The 24256-nt window shown below is 31.5% G+C and overlaps 2 protein-coding genes across 2 annotated transcripts in view; one reads left to right on the plus strand and one right to left on the minus strand.

Annotated features, from left to right (window-relative positions):
• Positions 1 to 15208, plus strand: part of rau (RA domain-containing protein rau) — a 200654-nt gene extending 185446 nt beyond the window's left edge. Inside the window, exons 3-6 of the mRNA XM_085955761.1 lie at positions 5502 to 5758; positions 7664 to 7841; positions 12750 to 12899; positions 13968 to 15208. Coding sequence (XP_085811887.1) covers positions 5502 to 5758; positions 7664 to 7841; positions 12750 to 12899; positions 13968 to 14651 — 1269 coding nt within the window. The 3' untranslated portion in view covers positions 14652 to 15208. The remainder of the gene's footprint in view (positions 1 to 5501; positions 5759 to 7663; positions 7842 to 12749; positions 12900 to 13967) is intronic.
• LOC147066343 (uncharacterized) overlaps positions 1 to 24256 on the minus strand; it is a 112657-nt gene that overhangs the window by 68886 nt on the left and 19515 nt on the right. The window lies entirely within an intron of this gene.

Here is a 24256-nt window from a genome sequence, read left to right on the forward strand (position 1 = left end):
AAGTGCATTTTAGGGTGTAGCGAGATTATATTTACGAACATTGTGTCATACAATACTGGATCCTTCATTTAATATTATTTATTCATTAATATTACACACTTCAGTTACTACAGTCGACATTTTTTCGTCTATAAAATTGAATTTTATCAAAATCTTATTAAGTAAATACTGTAAATAGGTTATTTTCACAGAACATATTAATAAGTATAATTCAGATACCCCAATACACTACATTTTGAAGCAGGGTTTTAAATGTGTGAGTGTCCTACAAAAACTAACCACACATTATAGACGTGAAATAGTGTGTGTTGCAACCTTCAAATACAACAATATTGGATGAGCGTCAGTGCATAAACCGAGAGCAGTTGTCAGAACGAAGGTCAAGCTAAGAATGACCTCTTCTTCCACATATTTACGTTTATTCAATATTCTTCCACTCTCGAGATCGATTGCCTGTTACTCCACACTTCGGCCGTTTGGTATTTCAGTTCCCATTAATTTCTGTGTTCCCTGGTTATTTTGCATTATAAGAATGTAAGCTTTTCAATTATCGTTCTGTGACCTAGGCAATTTGCAGAACGGGAATTCATTTTAAACTGTTTTAAAGCCGCATGGATCAATATTTTTGACAGCTGTGATGTATAATAATAATAAATTTAACCTTAGCACTAGGTGTATTAAATATACGCATATTAAAGGGTTCGTCAATAATTTCTATCAAAACACTGGAATAGCGTTCATTGCTTGATCCGTCTGACAATCTCTTGATAAATTTCTCTATTGTGTGGCTTATATTCATTGATGTTTCAATCTCCATTCAATCCTTCCTTCCTTTTTTTGTGATTGAGATGAACAAAAGATAGCCATCCTTTTTATTTTATTCGTATCTGCTTTTGAGTGTATTTATCTATCTGATTTTAATAGAACCTCGCCATGCCTTTAATTAAATGATAGGACTATGACGTCGTAATAGCTACTTTTAACATACAGGCATTCCAGACCAATATATACGATTGTTAAAGCTTATAATATATTATTATACAAATACCTATGTATTCAAAGACTTCCTAAATTCTTAGTTATCTAGTAGAATCATTTCTAAAACAGAAATAGTTATCTTTGTATCATAACAAGGTATTCTTGAATATAATGACTGAAAGACTATTTTATTGAATTAAATTTATTGACAATTTCATGTGTACCTATTTCTATTTTTATGTTGGCGATTTTATTATAAATAATTTGATAAATGAACATATTCGATATCCACAGTTTACGTCGTTATATTTTAGTCACACACATTTTACACGGAGCATTGATTATTTTATTTTGTTTTTATTAAAAACTAAACTTGTCTATGGTGCCTGCGTAATATCCTGTATAAGTAAATTGTATCGAATATTTTTTCGTCTTTTCCCCCGTGATGTACAAGATCGTGAAATACTGTGGTCGGTTGTGATATAATTGAAAAAAATATTATATCATCGACTCTTTGACGGTTGCTTCTATAAAAAAGTAGACATCGTGACGTAAAAAAGTTTATCTGTGCATCTCATAATAAATCCATCCGCTGGACCATTGGATTGGAAAAATAATTCATTGCTGCTTTCACTAAGGCCTGCCTCTCATATTGAATGATTTCATATTTATTACATTGTAATTATTATATTATAATATTCATTGTCACTTGCTTGCTTAGCTTTAGCTTGAAAGCTTAAAATAAAATTGCATAGTGGACAGTGGTTATCAAGTATTTTCTATTATACATATATAGTGTAAAATTCATTCATACAATCATATTTTGTTTATGAAATTGTCTAGACTTTGAATTCAATTACTTCTTCAGTCATATATTGGATTATTAGGTAAAGGTAATGTTCACTTTGTAGGTATATACTTATCTTAATACAGTATAACCCCTATTTTACGTTTTTTAAGGGACCGAAGAAAAAAAACCTAATTGGAGGGAAAATGTAAAAGGGGGGTATTGAAAAAAAGAACATGTCCAAGAACATTCAATTAAAAATGTTGTTGAAAATTTTTTTATTTTTTATTAAAAAATCATGTAAGTATATTAGTTTGTTGCATTTTTGTTTTTTTGTTATGTAAAGACCAATCACCGTGCCTCTCCCTCCAAACACCTTACGCCGTTCGAATGTCATGACCCAATCATTGTCAAGCGCACGTAACTCGCATATTTTGAATATTTCCGACGTAAATCGCGGGAAAGAAAAACGTAAATGCGGGTATTAAATGTACTGAAATCCATCGGGACTGAAAAAATTACACGCAATTGCCGGGAAAACGTGAATTCCAGGCACGTAAAAACGAGGTTATACTGTAATAAAATGTGTTTTTGTGTACGGTAATAATGATTATCAATAAAGTTAAAGAAAAGTCGAAACAAATTTTCTATTTTCATCATAATATATATGTAACTACAGTTATCACATATTTTACCTATTAAATAATATAACATTCTGAATTATAATGGAAAGCGTTTTGGATCGATAGTTTCATTTCACAGTTCATTTTTTATGTAGGTAATTAACTAATATTATTTTTTTGATAACATCTTTAAAAATGTTTTTTCGAACTTTCGCGCCTCCTGAATCCTGCCGCCGGAGTGTTTCGCACCCCTAATACCCCCGCTTGGCGCACCACTGTAAATTAAACTAAATTACCACCAATTAAATAGATATTTTGAAAATACGCAGGTATGTTATTGTTCTGACAAAAAATGTGAATGAATATTGAATAGCATGATTGTGTATTTACTATGGGGTAGTCTTAATAATAGTGCGACAACACAAACACCCTAACTTATGAACGAATATGTATAATGTAATATGATTAAAATGGAATTTTATTGCTAATTCAATAAAATTGGTAATTTAATCAGTCATGTCATGAGTCTAATAAAATAACATAACATTCAGTTCCCAAAACACTATATAATGTTCTTTAAAAAGAGCTTCATTCCATTAACTCTAATCCGAGTGAGTTATGCAATAACAACGTCAAACCACAAACACTGAACACGCTTGGAACTTTTTTCATCGAGCTTTTTTGTTTTCGATTATTTCGGTGCTTAAAGCTCGCCTGTCGTAGAATGCACTTCCTGCTGCATCATCTCCACACTTGCGAGGCTTCTGTGTTCCGGCGACACGACAAACGACTTCACAGTTCCACCGTTCTGAAAACCTGATCAGTGTCCCAGGCCAGCTATGTGGTGACGTCCGCCATACTGAGAACACCTTTCCAATTAAGCTTTCATCTCACCGTAATACAAGATACAAGTGCTTTGTTTGTGCCATCCTGTGCAGATCTTATCGTGGACACTCATTGATTAATCTCTTAACGAATTTATTAACGGTTATTTTGATTGATAAACCGACCAGTGTTATAAAAATCGCTTAATTAATTAATCTGTGTTAAAAATTCTCGATATTATTGTGTTTAAGTTAAGTTACTTACCTAAGTGTTTTTTTTGTGATTTCGGTATTTAACTTTTAATAGAGAATTTTGGGTTTTTACAGTCCCATTAATATTCTTTTGTTTATTTAGACGTTTTTAATTGTTAAAAAAACACTATTTAATATTTGGTTGCGTGATAAAAAAATATATTTACTGTTTACAATGTTATCTTCCTTTTCCTACATTTAATATAAGAAAATAACTATTAATAATAATATACGTCAATGCGTAAACAGATAATTAACTAATATTGTATTTTTTTGTTAATTTATTGTTAGAGTAGGTATAGGCTGTTTTATATAATATATAATACCTAGGCAATCAGTCTTATTCGTGACATTATATTATATCGTGGTTATGAACTTAATTAATACCACAATACAACATTTAAAAAAAGTTATTAATAAATTTTTAATAGTGACAAATGACACAGTTTAATCATTGGTGACAAAAACGTAATAAAAAACATTCATCCGGATATTGTCCGCTGGACTAGATGCGTGCATCTGCCGTTACTAAATTAGTACTAATTAACCTAAAATTAGGCTTCAAATTAGTCGAAAAACTCATTCGATTTATCAATATACACCCACGAATGCAGTAGCTATCATAAAATAACACACTCTCTTATTTTGTACTAAATAATAATATTATTGTGACTTGTGCCAGTTCAGTTAGCTACAAACAAATAATGCTATTATAAAAACCGTGTTCTGGACTTGTGTAGTATTTATTATCGAAGTTGTTGGTTAGTGTCTTGACCATTTTGTCGGACCTTCTCCAATTATCGGACAAGAAAACAAACGTGATGTATAGTATCAAGAATATTGGAATCCAGTCTAATCCGGTAGTGTTTTCATTTAATCCTCGTAATTTACACGTGAGAAACTCTCAATATTAATAAATTATATAAGCTGTTATCTAAATGAGCCATTAAAGTAATGTTCATAGATTATATCGTTTAAATCCGGGATCGTATTCCGGACGCCCAGTTGTATTATTTATAAGTGGATCAAATTAATTACAGAGATAACTTAGTTCAATAAATTGGTTCGATTGAACTACTGAGCTTTGTTGCCTGCTAATAATAATTGATTTAAACTATTTTAGTAGAGAAATACATACTTATTGAAATTTTAGTAACATTCAATTGCATTTTATTATTAAAAGCTATCATCTCTAAACTAAAGTGTATTTCTTTTGATCAATATAACTTTCAGAGCTAAAACATTAAATGGAATGCTCTATTTCTTGGTATTGTAAATTATAATGATTACAGTACCTTTGTCAATATTAGTATTTTTTTTTTTAATTTTTGTTACATCAAATATTTATTTCATATGTCAAGCCGTTTATTAAAATTATCTGAAACTAAAATTACCAAATGTAGAGAACTTAGCAAATTCCCTCATTAAAGTATTTTTTTGAAATCGTATCAAATTTGCTCAACAGATCCTTTTTACTTGCTCATATTATGTTTAGGGAAAATATTCATTTTATCCTCAACGAAAATAAATAATATTCATAAACATATATCTTCAAAATGTGACCCAACTCTATTCTTGATATTTTTATATATTTCCTGTGAAGGTTTTGAATTTTTCGCTGTTACCATGGAGACGTCTTTTTTTGTTAGAATTATTAATAACCATGTCCTTGCTTTTTCGTACAAGGTGGTTGTTAGTAATTTTGAATAATCACAAACACCCAGGCTTTGAGAAAAACACATAAATATTGTGTCCTCACCGGGAATCGAACCCAGAACTCTCGGGTGGAAGGCCAGCGCCTTACCCACTACACTACGAGAGCCGCCATGGAGACGTCTTTACGTGCACTTTCAAATTTGACTTACATGCACGTTAGTATTATAAAACCTCATGATTTGCAAACCACTTCATACCAATAGGCAGACCAATAATTGCCTAACGAAATATCGAATATTATGTACGCGTCAAACAAAATCTATGCGAATTTGATAATGTTATAAACTGTTATATTAACACTCAATTTTCTTTTGTCCACAGACGACGATCAAAGTATACGCGAAATGCCTCCGACCGGACATCGAATACAAAACGTTGAGCGTGACCTTCCAGACGACGAGTCGTGAAGTTGTCGGCATGCTGCTGGGAAAGTACCGCATGAAGCACCGAGACCCTCGACTCTTCTACTTGACGATGGAGGTGGCAGTGAGACGCGCTGGGGTCAGGACTCTACTGGTGCTCAGCGAGGATGCTAGACCTGCAGCCCTTCAGACTTGCCATCCTAAGGGATATTCCAAGTAAGTTAACTCATGATCTTTTTTTTAAACATTAATTTACTGTCTACTCAATTGAATTAGTTGTTTCATTAAATTTTAAAAACTAACCAATACAATCTGCAATTTGTATTCTTAGTCTCAATGAAAACAAATACGTATGACTGACAACTCTTCACAGCCTACCTCCGCACTTCACCAATGCGACATTGTAACTGATGTACAAACATACTAATCGCAGAGCTGTAATTCACTTTTCTATATAAATTGGCTCTTATATCATTATAATCCTGACCCTACATCGTATATCGATTCACTGAATAATTATCTATATTCAAAGCATTTTGTTTTACCAGCTTAAGAGGAGGTATGCCGACAAAATTCGTACCTATAATAAAAGCACACAATATTTTATATTCCAAAAGCTGCATCTGAAAGCTCTATGTAAAGGTGAGAAAGTTAAAGTAATCATCGTTAAGTGGTTTAACTCTGTATATTTACTAAGCATACAAGGGACGTGCAAAAATATTACTTTCGGAGATTGGTTACTGCAAAATAAATATTTCATCTTTGCCCATTCAATTTCTGCCCCTAGTAATAACAAAGAGCAAGTCTGTTTTCTCTACATTAAATTTCGTTACTTTGCTGACGGTTTAAATCTTACGAGACTATGGATTTAATATCAAAACCGGTTTATTCTTGTCATACTAGTGCTAATGTATACACTACAATCTACATAAAAAATAATTTGCATACTATAATTAAAATTGGTAATAGTCAACACCCATTGTGTTTGGCGTTGACACCTTCTGCGTTCCTACATAATTTCAATGAACTTGTACATATTGCCCAGTACAGTAAGTAGATTTATCAAAATTAAATACAACCACTTTAATGATATTATTTTATCATCCAATAGGGAACGTCCGTAAATGGCGTCACGCGATTTCCGGTATTTTTTACTCCCCTAGCACAATCATCACATATCTTTTAACACCCTTTCTAAAATTACGTCACATCTTAACCCCCCCCCCTCATTGATTTCAGTATAATGTTTTAATTGAGTGTTTTATTCCCAGAAAAATACTTTATTTCTTGTTAATATTTTCTAAAACATCGCATTATAACAACCATTGGCGAAAAGTGGAGGTAGGCTGTTAAGATCCGACATAAATATGTACTACACAACTTTGTTAGTCATACGTATTTGTTTTTATTGAACTAAGACTACAATTTACAGATGGTGTTGGTTAGTTTTCAAAGATCAATTAAACCCTGCCTAAACCAAACCTTGGTATATTTTGGGCGATGCTTCAAAATTGTGCACACTTTTTCATTCATACTTATTTGTTTTCGTTGGATTAATAATACATAATAGTACACAAATGTTCTTGGTTTATTTGTTTAAATTCATTAAGCCCTGCCTAAACCAAGCTATAATAGATAACACATATTATTCCATCCATAAAATATCCAAAGTTATGCATGAATTAATTGCATAATTTTAGATATTTTATAGATATACGATTATTTTTTTTAAATCTATTATGGCTTGGTTTCGCAGGGATTCTTAATTGAATTTTAAAAACTAACCTATAGCATCTGTAAATAAAATTGTAGTGCCGTGAGTTTGCGGGACCACGACCTAATATGTTGAGCGAATGGTAAACAAATATGTCTCGAAACTAATTATCTTCTATAAGGTGATTTAATTATGTGAAGTAATTTGATAATAGTATATTTATCTACTGCTTATTCAAACATGATGCTTACATAATTCGCTTCCCTGCTTTGTAGTCATAATCTAGTCACACCTTGAAGTACACCATATTTCCAGGACCCCCGTGTGTTATTATAGTGACTAGTGATCTTTGATTGTTTTCCCTGGTTATTAGGTTGAAATACTAACTTTCTTGATGTTTTGGCCAGGTTCTCGCTCCAGACGCGTCGCGGCGGCTTGGTGCGAATTTACGATTCGGCCCTGATGAGCAACTCCCAGTACAAGAGTCTCCTCATCAGTGACAGCACTACCGCTGATGAACTCGTGGCGTTGCTGCTCTCCTGTTATAATTCCAACGAGAAAGTGGAGCAGTTCTCATTATACGAGGTAAGAAATAATAACGCCATGTTGAATAATAATATTGTTGCCGCAAATGGACAATTTTATTAATCTCCAAAATTCTTAAAATCGCACCACGCATCTAGGGTCTTTATTATTGCTTTACTGTAGGTACGACAGATAAAAAAACTACCATAGTAGAATTATGCGGGGACCAGGGTTTCGCTACAGTATTTTATACTAAAGACAGTGGCAGTTTTGCGGACGTGGAGGTTTGAGGCACAGCGTGATTTTGAGGTCCCCACGATAAAAAATAAAATAAAACCATACATTCCATTACCAACGGACTTTGTAAAAATATAAATGAATCTCTTTCCTAGAATAAAAATGAAAATAATGATATTAGTGGTTTTTTTTGTGTGAACATACGATCTAGTTGCAGGGATTTTGGGTAATAAATAATTTATAGAGAAAAGTACCTACCCAATTTGTGAGAAATCTATGACTGATTTGAATTGTTTTGAGGTCCCCTTTTAAATCTTCTGACGAATTAGTCGCATCATCTGCGTAAAAGAAAATCACCGTTGATTCATTTTAACAATTATTATCTTGTCAAGTACCATCATTGTTTAGTAGTGGCATTGTCAACATCATAAAATCCTCAAAACGGCTGAGTACTTACTATCTTGGAAATAAACTATTATATATTTTAATCGGTTGGCAACTTCTGTGCGTATGCGTCTTTAAAATTCTATATTTTTATCCACTTCCTTTAGATCATTTTTTATAGTTAAATAGGTACTTACTTATATCTTATGTTGTCAGCACTGACATCTGACGTTAGATTGGTAGAAGCATGTATTTAGTAGTGCTGTATGCTTATATTATGAGATAAAAATAAAATTCTATACATAAGGTTAGTATTTTGAATGCTATATAAAAATAATAATTGTAGTGTGCAATTCGATTGTTATTGATATAAACATATCTCTGTATGTTTAAACTAAAGATAACCATTAGATGCCGTCCACAATACGTCATTGCCGTCCACACATAACTTTAGTTTCGAGAAATGAAATTCGATATTCACAATATTATTTTTTAACAATAGCGTGAAAATCCAAAATCCACCTTTGAAACAGTGATGTCAACAAGACCATCAATTCGTTCTTTGCAGTTATATTTTATTTTTAATACCAGTCAACAACTCGGAAAGTTTAAAATTTGTTGAATAAATAACGTGATTTAGTCAATAAATTTTTCTGCAAAAAAACGATGTGTTTACCTTTCGTTGACGGCTTGTGAATCATGTATTTATAAATGCAACATGGATTTTTTGAAGGAATTGGCCCTTTGAAAAAAAATATTCATTCTAATTAGTATCTACTTAGTAGATATTGCTGACTGTACTATAATACTGAGCCTGATACGTAAGTAACCATCTTCAAGTTGCATCTCAACTTCTTACCATTACATATCTACTAAACATGTAGGACGTGAGTAATAAATAGATCATATAGATCTAAATACGTAAGACTATTTGTGATCTAAAACGAAGTAAAGATTCTTTTATGCACCACAATTCATTATTGACATTGTTACTGTGGTCTCCATTTGCGGACTGATTTTGTGGTACATCGTGGTCGACCTACATGCACTACAAGTTGCTACACTGCATATCGCGGTAGCAGAAAGCATCGTTCTCTAATCCCAACTAACGGTGATTATGTCGCAGGTCAATTTATGTTTTTTTTTTACATAACTTCTCAAGTCACAAACATGACAACAGGACTTTTAGCCCAGTCGAATAAAAACGCGATGGTCTTCGGAGGTAGAGAGCTGAAATTTGGCAGGAATGTTGTCCTCAACCTCTTTATTGACCAAAAAAGTCTCAGGCGATCCGAATAGCACGGGGACTTTTATGGGGCGGTTCAGGTCTTCACTTCGATGTATTCGAAATATTTCCTGACTCGGCTTATACTTATACTATACTAAAAATATTGAATCGAACCTCATATTATAAAAAAACTTCACCATGTGTGATCCTGAGAGGATCATAATATATGGGGCTCCACAGAGTGAAGGTTGTATTAACAGATTTATTTTTACGAGAAATGCTCTTGCTCAACCTATTAGGTCTGATAGTCTGATTCCAATCACAAATTTAAAGAACAATATGTGTATCTCCAAGACACAGAATTCGAACCTGATACTTACGACTAGGGATTCCAATCCCGGGATCCCGAGCTATTTTCGATACCTATGAATCCCGGGATTGATTAACATAATCCCGGGGTTTCGGGATTGATTTTTTTTATCAATTTTTATGGAAAATAAAATAAAAGCGAAAATATAACAGAAAAAATACTTTTAATAAAAAATAAAAATTTGCAAAATAAACAGTATTTCAAACAAAATGTAGTTTTATGTGTAATTTACTTTAAATTTTATACACATTATACTTCTTATTATTTAACCGATTAGTGTATAATTTTTTTTCCGACCATGTCCGATCCTGATAGGATTATATGGGCCTCCACAGAGTGGAGGTTTGTATTGACAGATTTTGTTTTTTACGAGAAATGGATGTCAGCCACTTGCTCAACCTATTAGGTCCATACCCTGACACACACAAATTGAAAAACAATATGTGTACTTGCCAGACCCAGGATTCGAACCTGGGACCCACGGCTTTGTAGTCCAACGCTTATGCCGCGCGGCCACCGTGGGTGTAGTGTATATAGTGGGAATATAAAAAAGATATTTTCAAAATAAGAATGTTGAACATTTAAATTTTGCTCCTTAGCTTAGTTATCAGAGATTAAATAAAATACTTTTATAATTATTATTACATATTAGGTATATTATTTTTGCATTTTATTGCAAAACTTTTTTGTAATTATATTAAAATGCTAGATGACACATACTATGCAAAATGCAATGTAGATCATTTCCTATGCAATTTTCATATATATTTTCAAGATCTCCAGCAGATCATGACGTGTGTGTCGAAAATTTGATGCATCTGACCGTTGACATAAGGAAAACATCGACGCATCTGTAGTTATTCTCTTCAACATTCAAGTCAAGTAGAAGTTAAGTCAAGTGGTGCATTATTTTTAGCGGCCGCCTCTAGAACTGGAATCTAGATAAACAAACCCCACGTGTTCGGAGACCAAAACCCTTCACTTGATGCGGAACATTTGGTCGCGGAAGTGAAATTCCTCATCAAATTGGTGCATTGGCTTGCATACTTTCAATCACACTTACGTAGATATACGCTTCATAACTTTGCACTCCAGCTGTAGGATGAAAATGATGTAATACCTATATTCTAAAAATATATTTTTTACATTATTATGTATATTATCTATTTATTTATTTATTACTACATATATTAATACAAGTGAATATCATTTCATCTAAATTTATGCGAGGTAATCAGGCAAAGAGGCATATCAGTGTAGTAAAAAGTGCAAAGCTATAAAACGTATACTCTACGTTAAAATATTCTTTGAAATGATTATATTATTTACTATTAATATTCTCAATGGTATCATTTACCAGTTTCTACCCAGTTTTTTAGTATTAATTCCCTCATTGATGAGTATTGTCGCGATTACCAACGATTTAAATTCGATATTATTGATCTTCCGCCATTTGTGTATGTTGCTTGATTTTCCCCCCACCACCAACCACTTCTCCACACCCGTTATGCAGGCGTATGCCGTGGCGTAATGAACGTTATGCGCTCTCTAAAGTCGTGCCGAAAGTGTCCCAAGAGCAACTTCCCAAGATCGTGATTGTGCATTAGAATGTGCGTGATTTATACTTTGATATAATAATGTATTACGGTCAATTATCGATGAGTAAAGACCTTCTTGTTCGCTGTAAAATGTCGCAAGATTTTTAAAGGCTGGCAAATTGTCCCTCGTAGATACCAAGTGGCAATGGCCGACCGGTTCAATTGAGGGTCGGACCGACTTGAGAAGCTCTTCCTTTTTAACCGACATGTGGGGACACTCCCTGAGGATGTGATCGGCATCCTGCAATTCGTCACATAAGCAAGTCGGAAATTCTATTAGGACAATTCTGTTGATTATAGTCTTGCAAAAACCATGACAAGTATTTTATATTGTGGTTACTCCAATGAGTAGAAAACATTCTCGATTTCCTGTCAGTGACCACCTGAAGGATATTATTGAAAATAAATAAAATACACATACACATAATATATCATTGAATTATGTTGTAGGTACTTTCCAATAGAAATAAAATTTATCTATATTTAATGTAGATAGGTAAGTCAATAATTTTAGGGCATAAGTTTATCCCACATATATTGCGAAAGCTTTTAAGCACACCACTGCATTGATGCATGTCTTCTTGAACAGATTGTTTGAAAGATCGGACATCTCATTAGTCAAAATGGATGTCATTATTATCTTCTGACTTGTGTCTGTAAACAGTATGGTATCTGTTACTGTACTGTTTATACTTATTGCAACATTATTATGTTACTTTTATTAATTTTTATACCATCCAATCAATGTATATCGTATAACCGGAGCGCTCGATAATTTCGAAAATATCAACTATATAAGTACCTATCAATAATTTTTTGACGGCCTTAGGTTTAACCATACCTACCACTGACGACGAATAAATTATAAGTCTTTATGTTCAGTCGTTTTAAAACTTTGATTTTAAAGATTCGCAGTCAGGATTTTTTATCATTTTTAGTCTATCTTCGCGGACCAAATCTACAGTAAACTTATATTTGGGGCAGACTACTGATTAGGCACAATTGTGCATTGGCAACGAGGGACCTCACAGGAACACATCTATTATATTATAGTGTTGATTATATAATGTAACCTGTTGAAATAATTTACCATTGCTACTAATCATGGGAATTTTATCTTTGTACTTATCTATTTTTTTTTTTTTTTTCAGGCTTGCCACACCCAAGAGTATCAGCGCAAGCTTCATCCTGACGATCTCCCATTGAGAGTCCAGCAGGCCTGGCAGACTAATGGCACGCAGGAGTGCCATTTCCTCGTCAGACGAAACCCTGATTACCGACCCCTCGGAAGACGAAAACAGGTAAATATTATTACTAATCATTTAATACCTAATGTATTCTTGCACCCAGCAATTATATTCTAACACCCACGATGGCCGCGTAAGAGCCGGTCTATAGTGTCAAGGGTCCCAGGTTCGGATCCTGGGTCTGGCAATTACACATATTGTTTTTCAATTTGTGTCCAGAGTATGGACCAATTAGGTTGAGCAAGTGGCTGACATCCATTTCTCGTAAAAATAAAATCTGTTAATATAAACCTCAGGCCCGTATGATCCTATTAGGATCGGACATGGTCGAAAGAAAAGAATTCTTGATTGGGTTAGCCAGTGCCATCCCTAGGCAATGTGCCGCCCTTAAACAGAATTAAAATGTTATCCTCTACCATTTCTACTAGTAATTGTTGTTCAAAATTCCCTGCATTTTTTTATTCATTCTTCTCGGTTTTTAATCCTTTCCACGCGGACGGTGCACCTGTTGTACACTAATAATTATTTGACCATTCGATATAATTAGCATGTTATTTAAATGCGGTAATTAAATAGTAATTAAATGCTCTGCGGTCAACAAGTTAAGGCTATACTTCAGTTGAGGCATGGTCTAAAAAGATCGTGGCTAGGCGATGCGCGGATTGTGTAAATGACGCGTGCCGAACGAAACATAATTTGTCATAAAAATCCAACATGCGTCCATTTAATGTTATGTTTATTTGTTATATTACTAATAATAATAGTATATTCATTGACATCTTTTCTTTTTTATGTGCATACCTAAAGTTTGAAAATTATTTGCCGTTTCACTGAAGTACACTCTAAAATAGATAAATACAATAAATATCTCATTTTTAGGAGACTACCCACTCTTAAATATTGTAATATTGGCATTCCTTCCTTAATTTTACACCTTTTAATTTTTTTTAAATGTACTGGCCCTAAACAGCACATGACCTGCTTACAAAATTATGTTTTACTTTAATTTAAAAATAATTCATAAAATAGTCGTTCCCCGTTATGCAATCATAACAAAAAGATAGTCTAGGCAGCAGTTTGCAATTTTTGATTTCATACTAAATTTTATTATATTCGTTACAGATGCTGTGGTCTCATGATTTCCAGCCATCGACAAAGCAGCTTCCGTTCTATTCAACAATGCAACAAACCTTGCAGTCATTTTCAAGTTTATCGTTGTTAGTCGACAAGAAATCAGGATTAGGAAACCCTCTGAACGATCCGGAATCAGAAATCTTCCAAGCGAGAAACAAGAGCATCGGAAATATTTTAGAAAGCAACGGTGAAAAGTGGGGAAACTATGTCAATCTAAAAACAGACAGCCTCAAACCAGCGGTGACAGAAAAATCTCACAGCTGTGACTCTGAAAAAAGTGCATTCTGCAGTTGCAAATCTACCAAGAGAACCGACGGAACTATGTTTGGTAATTCGAGTATGATCTCCAGTAAAAGTTGTCACCAGATCGGCTGCTACAGTCCTGTATACAAGTATCCTAGCATCGGTAATTATTCTGATCCGAATAGATTTTCTTCAAAGAGTTTTGACACAACAAGTTTGAGCAGTATAGAAAGCGATGATCTTATTACGAGCACACCTAATCAGTCTCCGGTTTCGACCAGTTTTGGGACGGCAGGACCCGACAGTATCTTTTCGTTCACATCGGCACCACCTTCCCTCCCTCCATCTTCACGTCTACCTCCAATGGCCGCACCGAGAAAGAAAATTCCGCACTCTTATGCGGATTATGAAAACTATTTCTACATTTAGATTAACATTTTACATTCCCCTATATCAAAAAACCAAAGAGATAACAATTTCATGACGGTAGCTTTGAAAATTAGAATAATAGAGACATCGAAGGTGTAATAAATAGAGTAATTGTGCAAAAGTATTCACATCTTATTTAAATGTACCTATCTAAATCTTTTTCTATTTCTTAATAATTTTATACTGAGATGTCTTAGGAAAGTGTTGTAGAATATAATAATTATTGCAAATATAATATTAATTACAGTGTTAATAAATTATTTTGTTTGTTTACCTTATTAATTTGTTATCTATTATAAATTAACATTATTTTAAGTTTGCTGTACAATTCAAATACCAAAATGGATAGTTAATATAATTATTTATGTGTATTCAGAATGTACAGTTCTTATTATTAAGAGTAAATAAGATTAATTATTGAGAATGTAAGGACATTGGCCATTGGAAGTATCGTGCAATTAAAAAAAAAACTCACTTGCACAGATTGTTTTGTGTCAATTTTGTAAATATTGTATAAGCTATGTGTGCTTACAAAAATGATAGAAATCTGATTGTACAAAACCAAAAAATCAAATGTCATTTATATATTATACAAATTTCAAGTGAAGCTTGTTAATACTATTGGCGTACTGGATAAATATGGACCTTTAAAATACAGGTAACTATTTGTTTATTCCCTAAGGTGCCAAAGACTATTTTAATTTAACATGTAAATAAATAAAAATATAGAAGAATGTCAATTATTTTAAGTGGTCGATACCTTGTAAAGTACCTTACCTAATACACAAATCACAGAAATATATAAAATATGGAAGTAACTTTTACTTAGAATTCATCCATTCTATAATATTATATAGAACCAAAAAATATGTTCAATGCAACATTGTTTAAACCATTCCGCTATTAGCTTAGAGGGGACCGCATTTGAGTTCTAATGTGTCACCATTACACCTTTCCATCTTATTTTGTCGAAGTGATCAATAAAGTCAATTGAAATGTGAATAAAATTTACTTGATTCAATATTCATATAAAATCTCAACTTTCAACAGCTCAATTATTCAAGCCTCTCATAGACAATGTTATAATAGTTCTGTTGTTTGTACCATTACACATTTTTATCCCTTGAAATTTTTTGTGAGCAAGATTCACATGTTTTATTTATGGAAGTTATAACATTTACAAAAGTATCTACCTGTACTGTGTTTTTTTTCTTCAAATGAGGAGCTGGTTAGAAGAGGTGCATAACTGCTAAACTATAGTTTTTAAAAAAAGTCTTTCAAACATTTAATTAATACAGATAAAAGGCAGTAGAGTAGTATTTTTAAATACTGCCGTATGCGAGATCATTTCAGCAAGTGAACGAGCTAGGGAAAATACTCAAAGATTTGGAAAGAAGTGAGACAAAATTATACTAATTAGATTTTGATGACGTCTTAAAGAAGAAATTGATAATTTTAAAAACACCGACACCGTAAAACGCCCCAATTTTACTTAGGCCCCCATGTCTATTCAGCTCCACAATAATTATCTTTGATAATTTTAATTTATTTTTATAAGTAATGGAAACACCCAGTTACCATTGTAATTTATTATCTTTTGACCATAACCATGGATGTTTATTACTAAAATGTCTCACTTTAAAGGACAGTAAACAAAGATTATATCATAAAAATGTTATTATTTATATTTCTTGTATTTTGTATGTCTCGAATTACCAATAGTAGAATAAGAATATCTGTTGCATGATATTTTCGTATTGTAGTGTTTCTATTATATATTGTGTGAATTTTTGATGTCTGTTTAGTGTGTCGTCTAAGTCAACTTTACTCTATACCACTCTTATCATTTTTCTTATTAATTACAACTACATACTAACTACTTGCATAGAAACCATATTCACGGAGGCAGCTTGAAGATAAAACCAACAATATTTTTTAAATCGTTCATAAACAATAATTGGCTGCCCAAAATGAAGTACTTTTCCTATAAATCTTAAAATGTTTGGAAATAGTGTATGTATTCATTGTTTGAATATGTAATAACGTTTTGTATATCATTGTTTTAAGGCAAACATAAATATTTAGTGAATTATTTATGAACCTGATAATAAAAACATTACGTATTCAATTTTTAATATTGTGGTGTAATTTGGCATCACGAATCCAACCGTATTTTTATATAGTTACATGTTGAGTCACAAAACCCGCTCTGGAAATTTTGCGAAACCCCCTTTTTTATAATTAGCACATTTCCTTGTAAATTGAGGTACTTGTCAGTTAATATGATGATAAATATAATTATATATATTGACGTAGTATGTATGAAATAAAATCCGTTTTTAATACTTTTTTAAGTCAAAACTGCGTAAATGTTGAACATATTGTATAGGAGAGCACTTTTTAACAAAAGAGAGTCTTTAAGTGTTCCTGTTGGATGCCGTTGCTTATAAATTAAAACTACATTAAATAAATATCCCCTTACCTTCATGAACCGCTTCAACATTTTTTTATTTAATTATTTGGAATCGGAAAAACAACATTAAACCAATTTATGTTCAATGTGTAAAGTTTTATTTTACTTTTGCAGTATGTCACATTAATTTTTAATAGTTTAAAAATTAAATTTATGTACCCGAAGATGGTAAAAAATTATCATATATGGTTTTTAAAGCTCATTTTCAATAAAATCGACCATGTAGTTTTACTTGGACACCATTGAATTGTTAAAATAAAACAAAAAATAGAAAGAACTTTTATACTTATTCAAATAAAATAAATACATCATTTTCTCTGTAAGATTTTTCTAATGGTGGCATTTTTTTCCCTAATAATTTTCATAATCTCTTAGGAATTAATGCTTATTAATATCCTCGCTCTTCTGCGTTAGTTGAAAATTGAAAAGATGTTTATTTTCCTCTAGACAAAATTGTCATTCTTTCTTTCCTCATGTGAAAGATCGGTCATGCATGGGTGGGCTTTTGTTAAAATCTCTTGTTCGGAAATTTATCATGGAGCTAGCTAAGGCCAAAGATTTGTTAGAATATTTATCTTCTATAATAAACTGTCACATAGTTGTGTATGTTGTGTGGAAAAATTGAATCAATTTCAAATAAATAAAATATAAATAACCAAGTCTTTTATTTAATGTTTATTTAAATGGATACCCTCATTTCTGACAAATGGACCAAACTCGATATGGGAGTTAAACCTAAATAGGATATTATCTATGATATAAAGCTTCTATTGTTGTCATTTGTATTTTATGTGAAATGCAATCACTATCAACTACTATATTTTCATCCTACTATTTATATTTTTTGTATATACGTGACAGTATGACAGTAGTTAAACTTTTTTTTACTATTGAAGGCGTGATACGTGTTTCTAATAAATGTAACTTCTATATTATTCTGGCTGACGACACATCATTACGATCATCTAGGGAATTCAAAAATTTTCAAGTGCAATAAATTCCCCGCCCTCTGCTTTGTGTAAATAATAGGCAGAAGATTCTCACTTATGTTTTGCTAAGCTGCCACTCCTTGGAAATAAATGTGTAAAAATCAACATATTCAATTCGTATCTAGGAATAATCCATACATGATCAAATTTTGTATCAGCCAACTGTGATTGCCATACAATCAATTCTGTCTGAGCATATTACACAGAACTTAGACCAGCTCGACCTCAACCAGCTACATGACCATATTTTGCAGTTGTATCAACCATGAAATTGCAGGCTGGATGTGGACCCTGTTAAAGAAGTAAGTTTTATGTAGAGACTCATTAGTTTATATATTTGTTTCACAGGATTTCACATACAAAGTCGTCTTGGCTGCAACACAGCGAATTTTTCGATACGATTCTGTTAGCATTCACAAAACGCAATATGTTACTTAATGTACTAACTACTGCATACCCATAGATAACAGACGTATATATATATAAATATATATAGATTCGTAAGTTCCATACAAGAAGATGCCCCCTATAATTGGCACCATCTATTGGTGTGACTAGAAGTTTTGACTGTGACAAAACCATAGATCCGAACCCAAAAAAGTATTTATAATTATAAAAACGAAAATGTGACAAAAATGAATAAAAGTCGATATTTCAATTCAAATAGGTACACTTTATTGCAATGATAATCATATTGACAAATTATGAATAACAACATAAATTTATGAGGACATAATTATGTAATAATAATAATAGTAACGCACTCCCACCATGGTAATTATTTGTCAGTTCTTCCTGTCAGATTGATGACTTCTTAATTATTTCATATTGTGTTTCATTATAAATTTTCATCGCTTGCTGTTATTCTCGCAGTCGAAACCCCAACAATCGACAACATATTGATGTAGATTCTGAAACAATAATTTAAAAATATATTTAATGTCAAAATATAAAATGACAATGGTCGCCATTTACACTTTTGTAAGAATGCGCAAATATAATAATAGACATTTATATTGGTAGGTACGTAATTTACTAAAACATAATCTTCTTTATAAACCTACCTATTTTTTATGTTTGCGTTGGTAGATTTGCAAACGTGAAAATTACAATAGGTAGGTACTATCATTATTTCGATGCCACGACTGCAAAGAAATTTCAAGGGGCATACAAGTGTATATACCTATAAACATAATATAATAAAAGTAGACTTACCCATTAACTTATTTTATCAGCTATCGGATTGCAAAACCTTTTTATCAATATGGTTATTATTTGGACATTATGTCAACTCGAAAAATATTGCACGACTGCTTTTGTTTTGAAAATATCATGTAGAATTGACATGAAATTTGAAAAGACTAATCGAAAGCTCGAATGTTGATTGGCTAGACCATGGGTGAGCTCTGATTGGTCATTGGAATTGCCTTGTATCATGCGACTTCGTGTGTGACCGTGTTGCCATCTATTCTGATAACTGAGTATTTCTGATGTATTAGGTGGTCACGTTCGCTGTATGGAACTTTCACCCCCCTGTGCATACCACACATAATTGCAACCTTTTAGTTTGAAAAAAAAAACAGCTAGTGTTGCATGTAACAAATTTCACACACTTTTTTATTTGACTTTGTTATTCATTTTGGCTTGCCACGTGATGTCACTGTCCCGGCGTGGCCTCTTCTATGCGCACAGAAGCAATATTTTGCCCAGCTTTGATTTATGACTATCCCAGTCGAGACGATTTTCAATGTGCGACTGTGCTAAGAATTGGAGTCTACTAATACACAAGCATCTAAAGAAATCAAATCATATAGTATTGTGATTGATAAAAAGTACTCTTTTATTTACAAATTGTTGCAACAATAAGTATATTATTCATAAATTTATTCAAGTTGTTGAAAATCTTAAATAGGTTAAAGGTAGTCACATTTTTACAGTCTGCAACCTGGCACAAAAGTCAGCAATACGCCTTTACTAAATTCATATTCGACTATATTAAATTAATTGTAACTCTTTCACATCATTTCAACTACACGGTTAGTGTTTGATTGACAGCATTTCGTGAACTATTTTTGATAACACTATTGAAGAACACTGGATTCTACATTTTCAAGATGGGTGTTTCATAAATAGCTGACAGCTGTCAGATTAATTTTATTAACATAATTTTTTCTAACCTGTATAGCTTAGTTTATGTATAATTTTGAGATATGAATTGAATTGATTGAATTAGATTACAAAATCGAACCTGTCATTAATTATTTGTTACAATGTCGTAAGTAATTCGCTCATAATCAGATGTTTTGCAATAGTGTTATCTTATTTTTATGACTGGGAAAGAAATATTCATATTTGGTAGGTAGTTTGGCGCCAGTGTTCAGTATTGCGATATAGTACTAAAGATTCAAATACGTGTTCATTTCTGTTAGGGATATTTTTAAATAGTACATTATAATAATATTATTAGAATTCACATTTTGAATACTTGATTTAACATTATCTTTATAAATTGCAATTTAAAAACAAAGAATATTCTGCTTAACGTAAGGAAGGAATCTTGGTCACATGAATACATCACGATTAAAAGTACAATCAAATACTTAAGTCCAAAGCATAAAAAACATTCATGAGTATGTACAATTGACCCGATGAATTGAATCCCATGTCTACAAGGTAGAAATAACATACAATATCGAGGAATACATAGATTGTGGAATTTATGTTTAACAGTTATCATCATTACAATATGACATGATTATTTATTCATTTAATCAACACGGTGTTATTACAAATTAGATTGAATCAGTCTTTCCAAATCGACATGTGTCACTATTGGACAACTGTACTGTAGAACTGAAATTAAAGATGAGAAAAAACAGTAACTTTCCTATAGGCTAGTTCAGAAATGGTCTGTTTTTGCGACCCAATATGCCTTAATAATCGTAATACACAACTAGTCTCAATGAAAAGTTGTATTTTTTGTAAAATCAAATCTATATTGTATGACGGTGTTTACCGTAAATTGTTTGTTTTATTTTATGTGGGGATTCATTGTTTATCTGGCATTTCCTCATACTCAAGGTACATTTCTCATGCTGAAAAACTGCATTTAGCTTTATTTTATATTAACATCTACGTCATGACGCTGCATGCGATTATAGTATTACACCACGCGCTTTTTGCATGCTGGCGCTATTGCAACGATTTTAATTCCAGGAACGACCATGATGACGTCTCAATATAGAAGCCAGTCTAATAAGCGGATGCTGTTTATAATATAAATAGATTTTTGGAAAACATTTTAAAGTACTTATGTACATATTTATATTATTTATTAAAATAATTAAAACAGCACGATTCATGTCTTTTTGAAATGATTGATTCAATTACACAATGCAATGTTAAATATTCTTTACACCATGTAAATGTAAATAGTCAACGACACATAATCTTTTTATATCTACTGAATGAAACTAGTTCCATTAAATCAGTACTTAAAATCTGTGTAAGTATTGGGGAAATCGTGTAGAGAAGACTACTTAATACTTTATTTATTGAAATTTGGTTATAAAAGGATCATAAAATGACATGACAATCAGTTTGTAATTATATAATCAAAAATTATATACCAGAATGGTTCAGAACAATTATTCAGAAATGTAAGTACAGTAATTAAATATGTAAGCATTCTTTCTATAATAACAATAATAAAATTTGATTTGGTACCAATATATTGTAATGGGATAGGTAGTTATATCTTCAACAAGCCGATTTATAATATCGAAAAAAAAATCTTTTTAATGATTAATAAGTCTACATCAAAATTAAAACTAAGCTATATAGCGATCAGAACATTCAATGAATTCAAAAAAATCTCTTTAGGATAGTTTATAATATGTAATATAAATTGTATTAAAAGCACATTGGAAAATACCAAATATTTAATAACTATCAATTATGTAGCGTTCGCTGCTTAAAACTGCGGACTGATGGATATCACATTTTAAATATAATGTAATTTATACATCCATTCACTTTATTATTAATAATTATCGAATTATATTATGTAGATACATAAATGTCCATTTTATTTAAACTAGGTATCGAACAAACTAATCGGAAGATATTTTTCAAATTATTTAACGTTTTATTTTAAAAAATAAACAATAATTATCAATTTAAAGTTAGTCAAAGTGGGAAATGATAAATTAGAGCGTAAAGATAATGTCTTCCTTCGAATTTGTTTTGTAAACATCACAGCACTTCTTATGAGTCCCCGCATATTTGAGGACACTAAAAGTATGGGTAACTATACTTTTCATTAAATTTAATACAATATTAATATTATAATAAAAAAAAAATATGCGCAAAGACTCACAAAACATAGCCAAACTCTCGTCAATTTCAACAACATATTATTTTCAAACTCTACAATATTATAATAACGTTAAATGTTTCATATTTATTACATTAACAGTCCAGTCATATAAGAATCTTGTCAAAGATAAATAACCATTTTGACTACACGTGTGAATTATACTGTACAAATATTATATCATTACAATTAGCGATATTGAATATAGCTTGCTTACGATATTAAAATTTGGAGTATTGGACAAATAATAAAGAAAATGGCAAATTTTGTTATCATTTTTGTTTGATAAAATCTAAGATTTATTTAATTCTGAGGCAGAAAGACTTAACAACATGCACATACATAAAATACTAAGCTCGCAAAATATATTGTACTGTTTACAATATTTATGACAGCGGAAGTACAGAAAGCACAGTTTAGTGTTTGTCCTAATAAATTTATGAACAGAATAATTTGTATGGGTCTCTATATATCTGCCAATCCTGTTATTTTATGTAATGAAAAATAAATAAAAATTATAAAATGGTAACATTATTTTATAATATAAATTGATTATTATTCTAATAAAACAAATCAATTTTCTTTCTCTACGCCATGATAGTCTTATTTGCGCCGGGGAATTCTAGTTCCTTTAATTGCAAAACTAATGGAAACATTACACTAAAGTATTTTTTTAAATTGTAATATTTATGAATCAATTAATTTAACTAATGTATCTATAGTTAAAATATCACTTAAAATGGTTGTTAAAATAAATAGCAGAACTCCGTCTACGTTGAATTATCGAAGAATATTTTTACACGTAAATAGAATTTATTGAAAGGCAAACATTGACAAAAGCATTGTTAGAATATTATGCTGATTTTAGACAATATGCTTTTGGTTGTAAATCTAAGGACTAATCTAGAGCAGGAATAATCCTTTTCGGTTACGACTTAAGGACCACTTTGACTTTGATAATAATATAATACATTGTAATACAAAATTTACACTACATTAATAAGCGGACCAGAACTTTTATAAGTCAATATTGTTTAATAATTGATAGAACTATAAAAATTTCATGTATATTATTCAATTAGACATTGCGTTTATAATGAAATGAACTATTGCCGCGTAACAACATTATAATAAATTCATGCGGCTGAATCATGCTAATAAAATTGTTCAACTATTTTTTTTGTTGTGATAATAATTGAAAGCTGATATAAATTCATTTTTCGAAGTCAAGTTTGGCTATTATATATATATATATGAATAATAAAACATGTAATGTATTAGTGTAATAGGTTCTCTTTCGTAGACTATCATTTATAAAATTAATTTTTTACTTCACGGTTAGAAAAAAGGGGCTGTTGGGAAACAATAAAGGCTTTTTTAACTGCCCCTATTATTATAAAAGGTTGTGTGCACCGTGAGAAATATATCTTCACATTGAGCACAGCAATAACATAGGTAACTGACAGTCATCCCGATATTGATTTTATACAATACAACTCTTCGTGACAGGCTCGTAAATATATTTCTGATATAGAAGCCGTATCACAATATGTAAACACACAGAATAATAATACATATTTTATATATTTTGATGTGACAATTAATTTCTTATCTATTATTATAGGATTACGTACACAAAAATGAATTATTATTCATAATCATATTTTGTAATAGATTAGAATTATATAGCATGGACGTTCTGATTTTTTATCATCGTAAGTTTTGAGTATTGAAAATCTCAAAAAATACTTTCTGTAACACTATTGAG

The sequence above is a fragment of the Rhyacophila brunnea genome, unplaced genomic scaffold, assembly GCF_057557595.1.
Source record: "Rhyacophila brunnea isolate RB1 unplaced genomic scaffold, BYU_Rbru_1.0 scaffold_5, whole genome shotgun sequence".
Taxonomy (NCBI): Eukaryota; Metazoa; Arthropoda; class Insecta; order Trichoptera; family Rhyacophilidae; genus Rhyacophila; species Rhyacophila brunnea.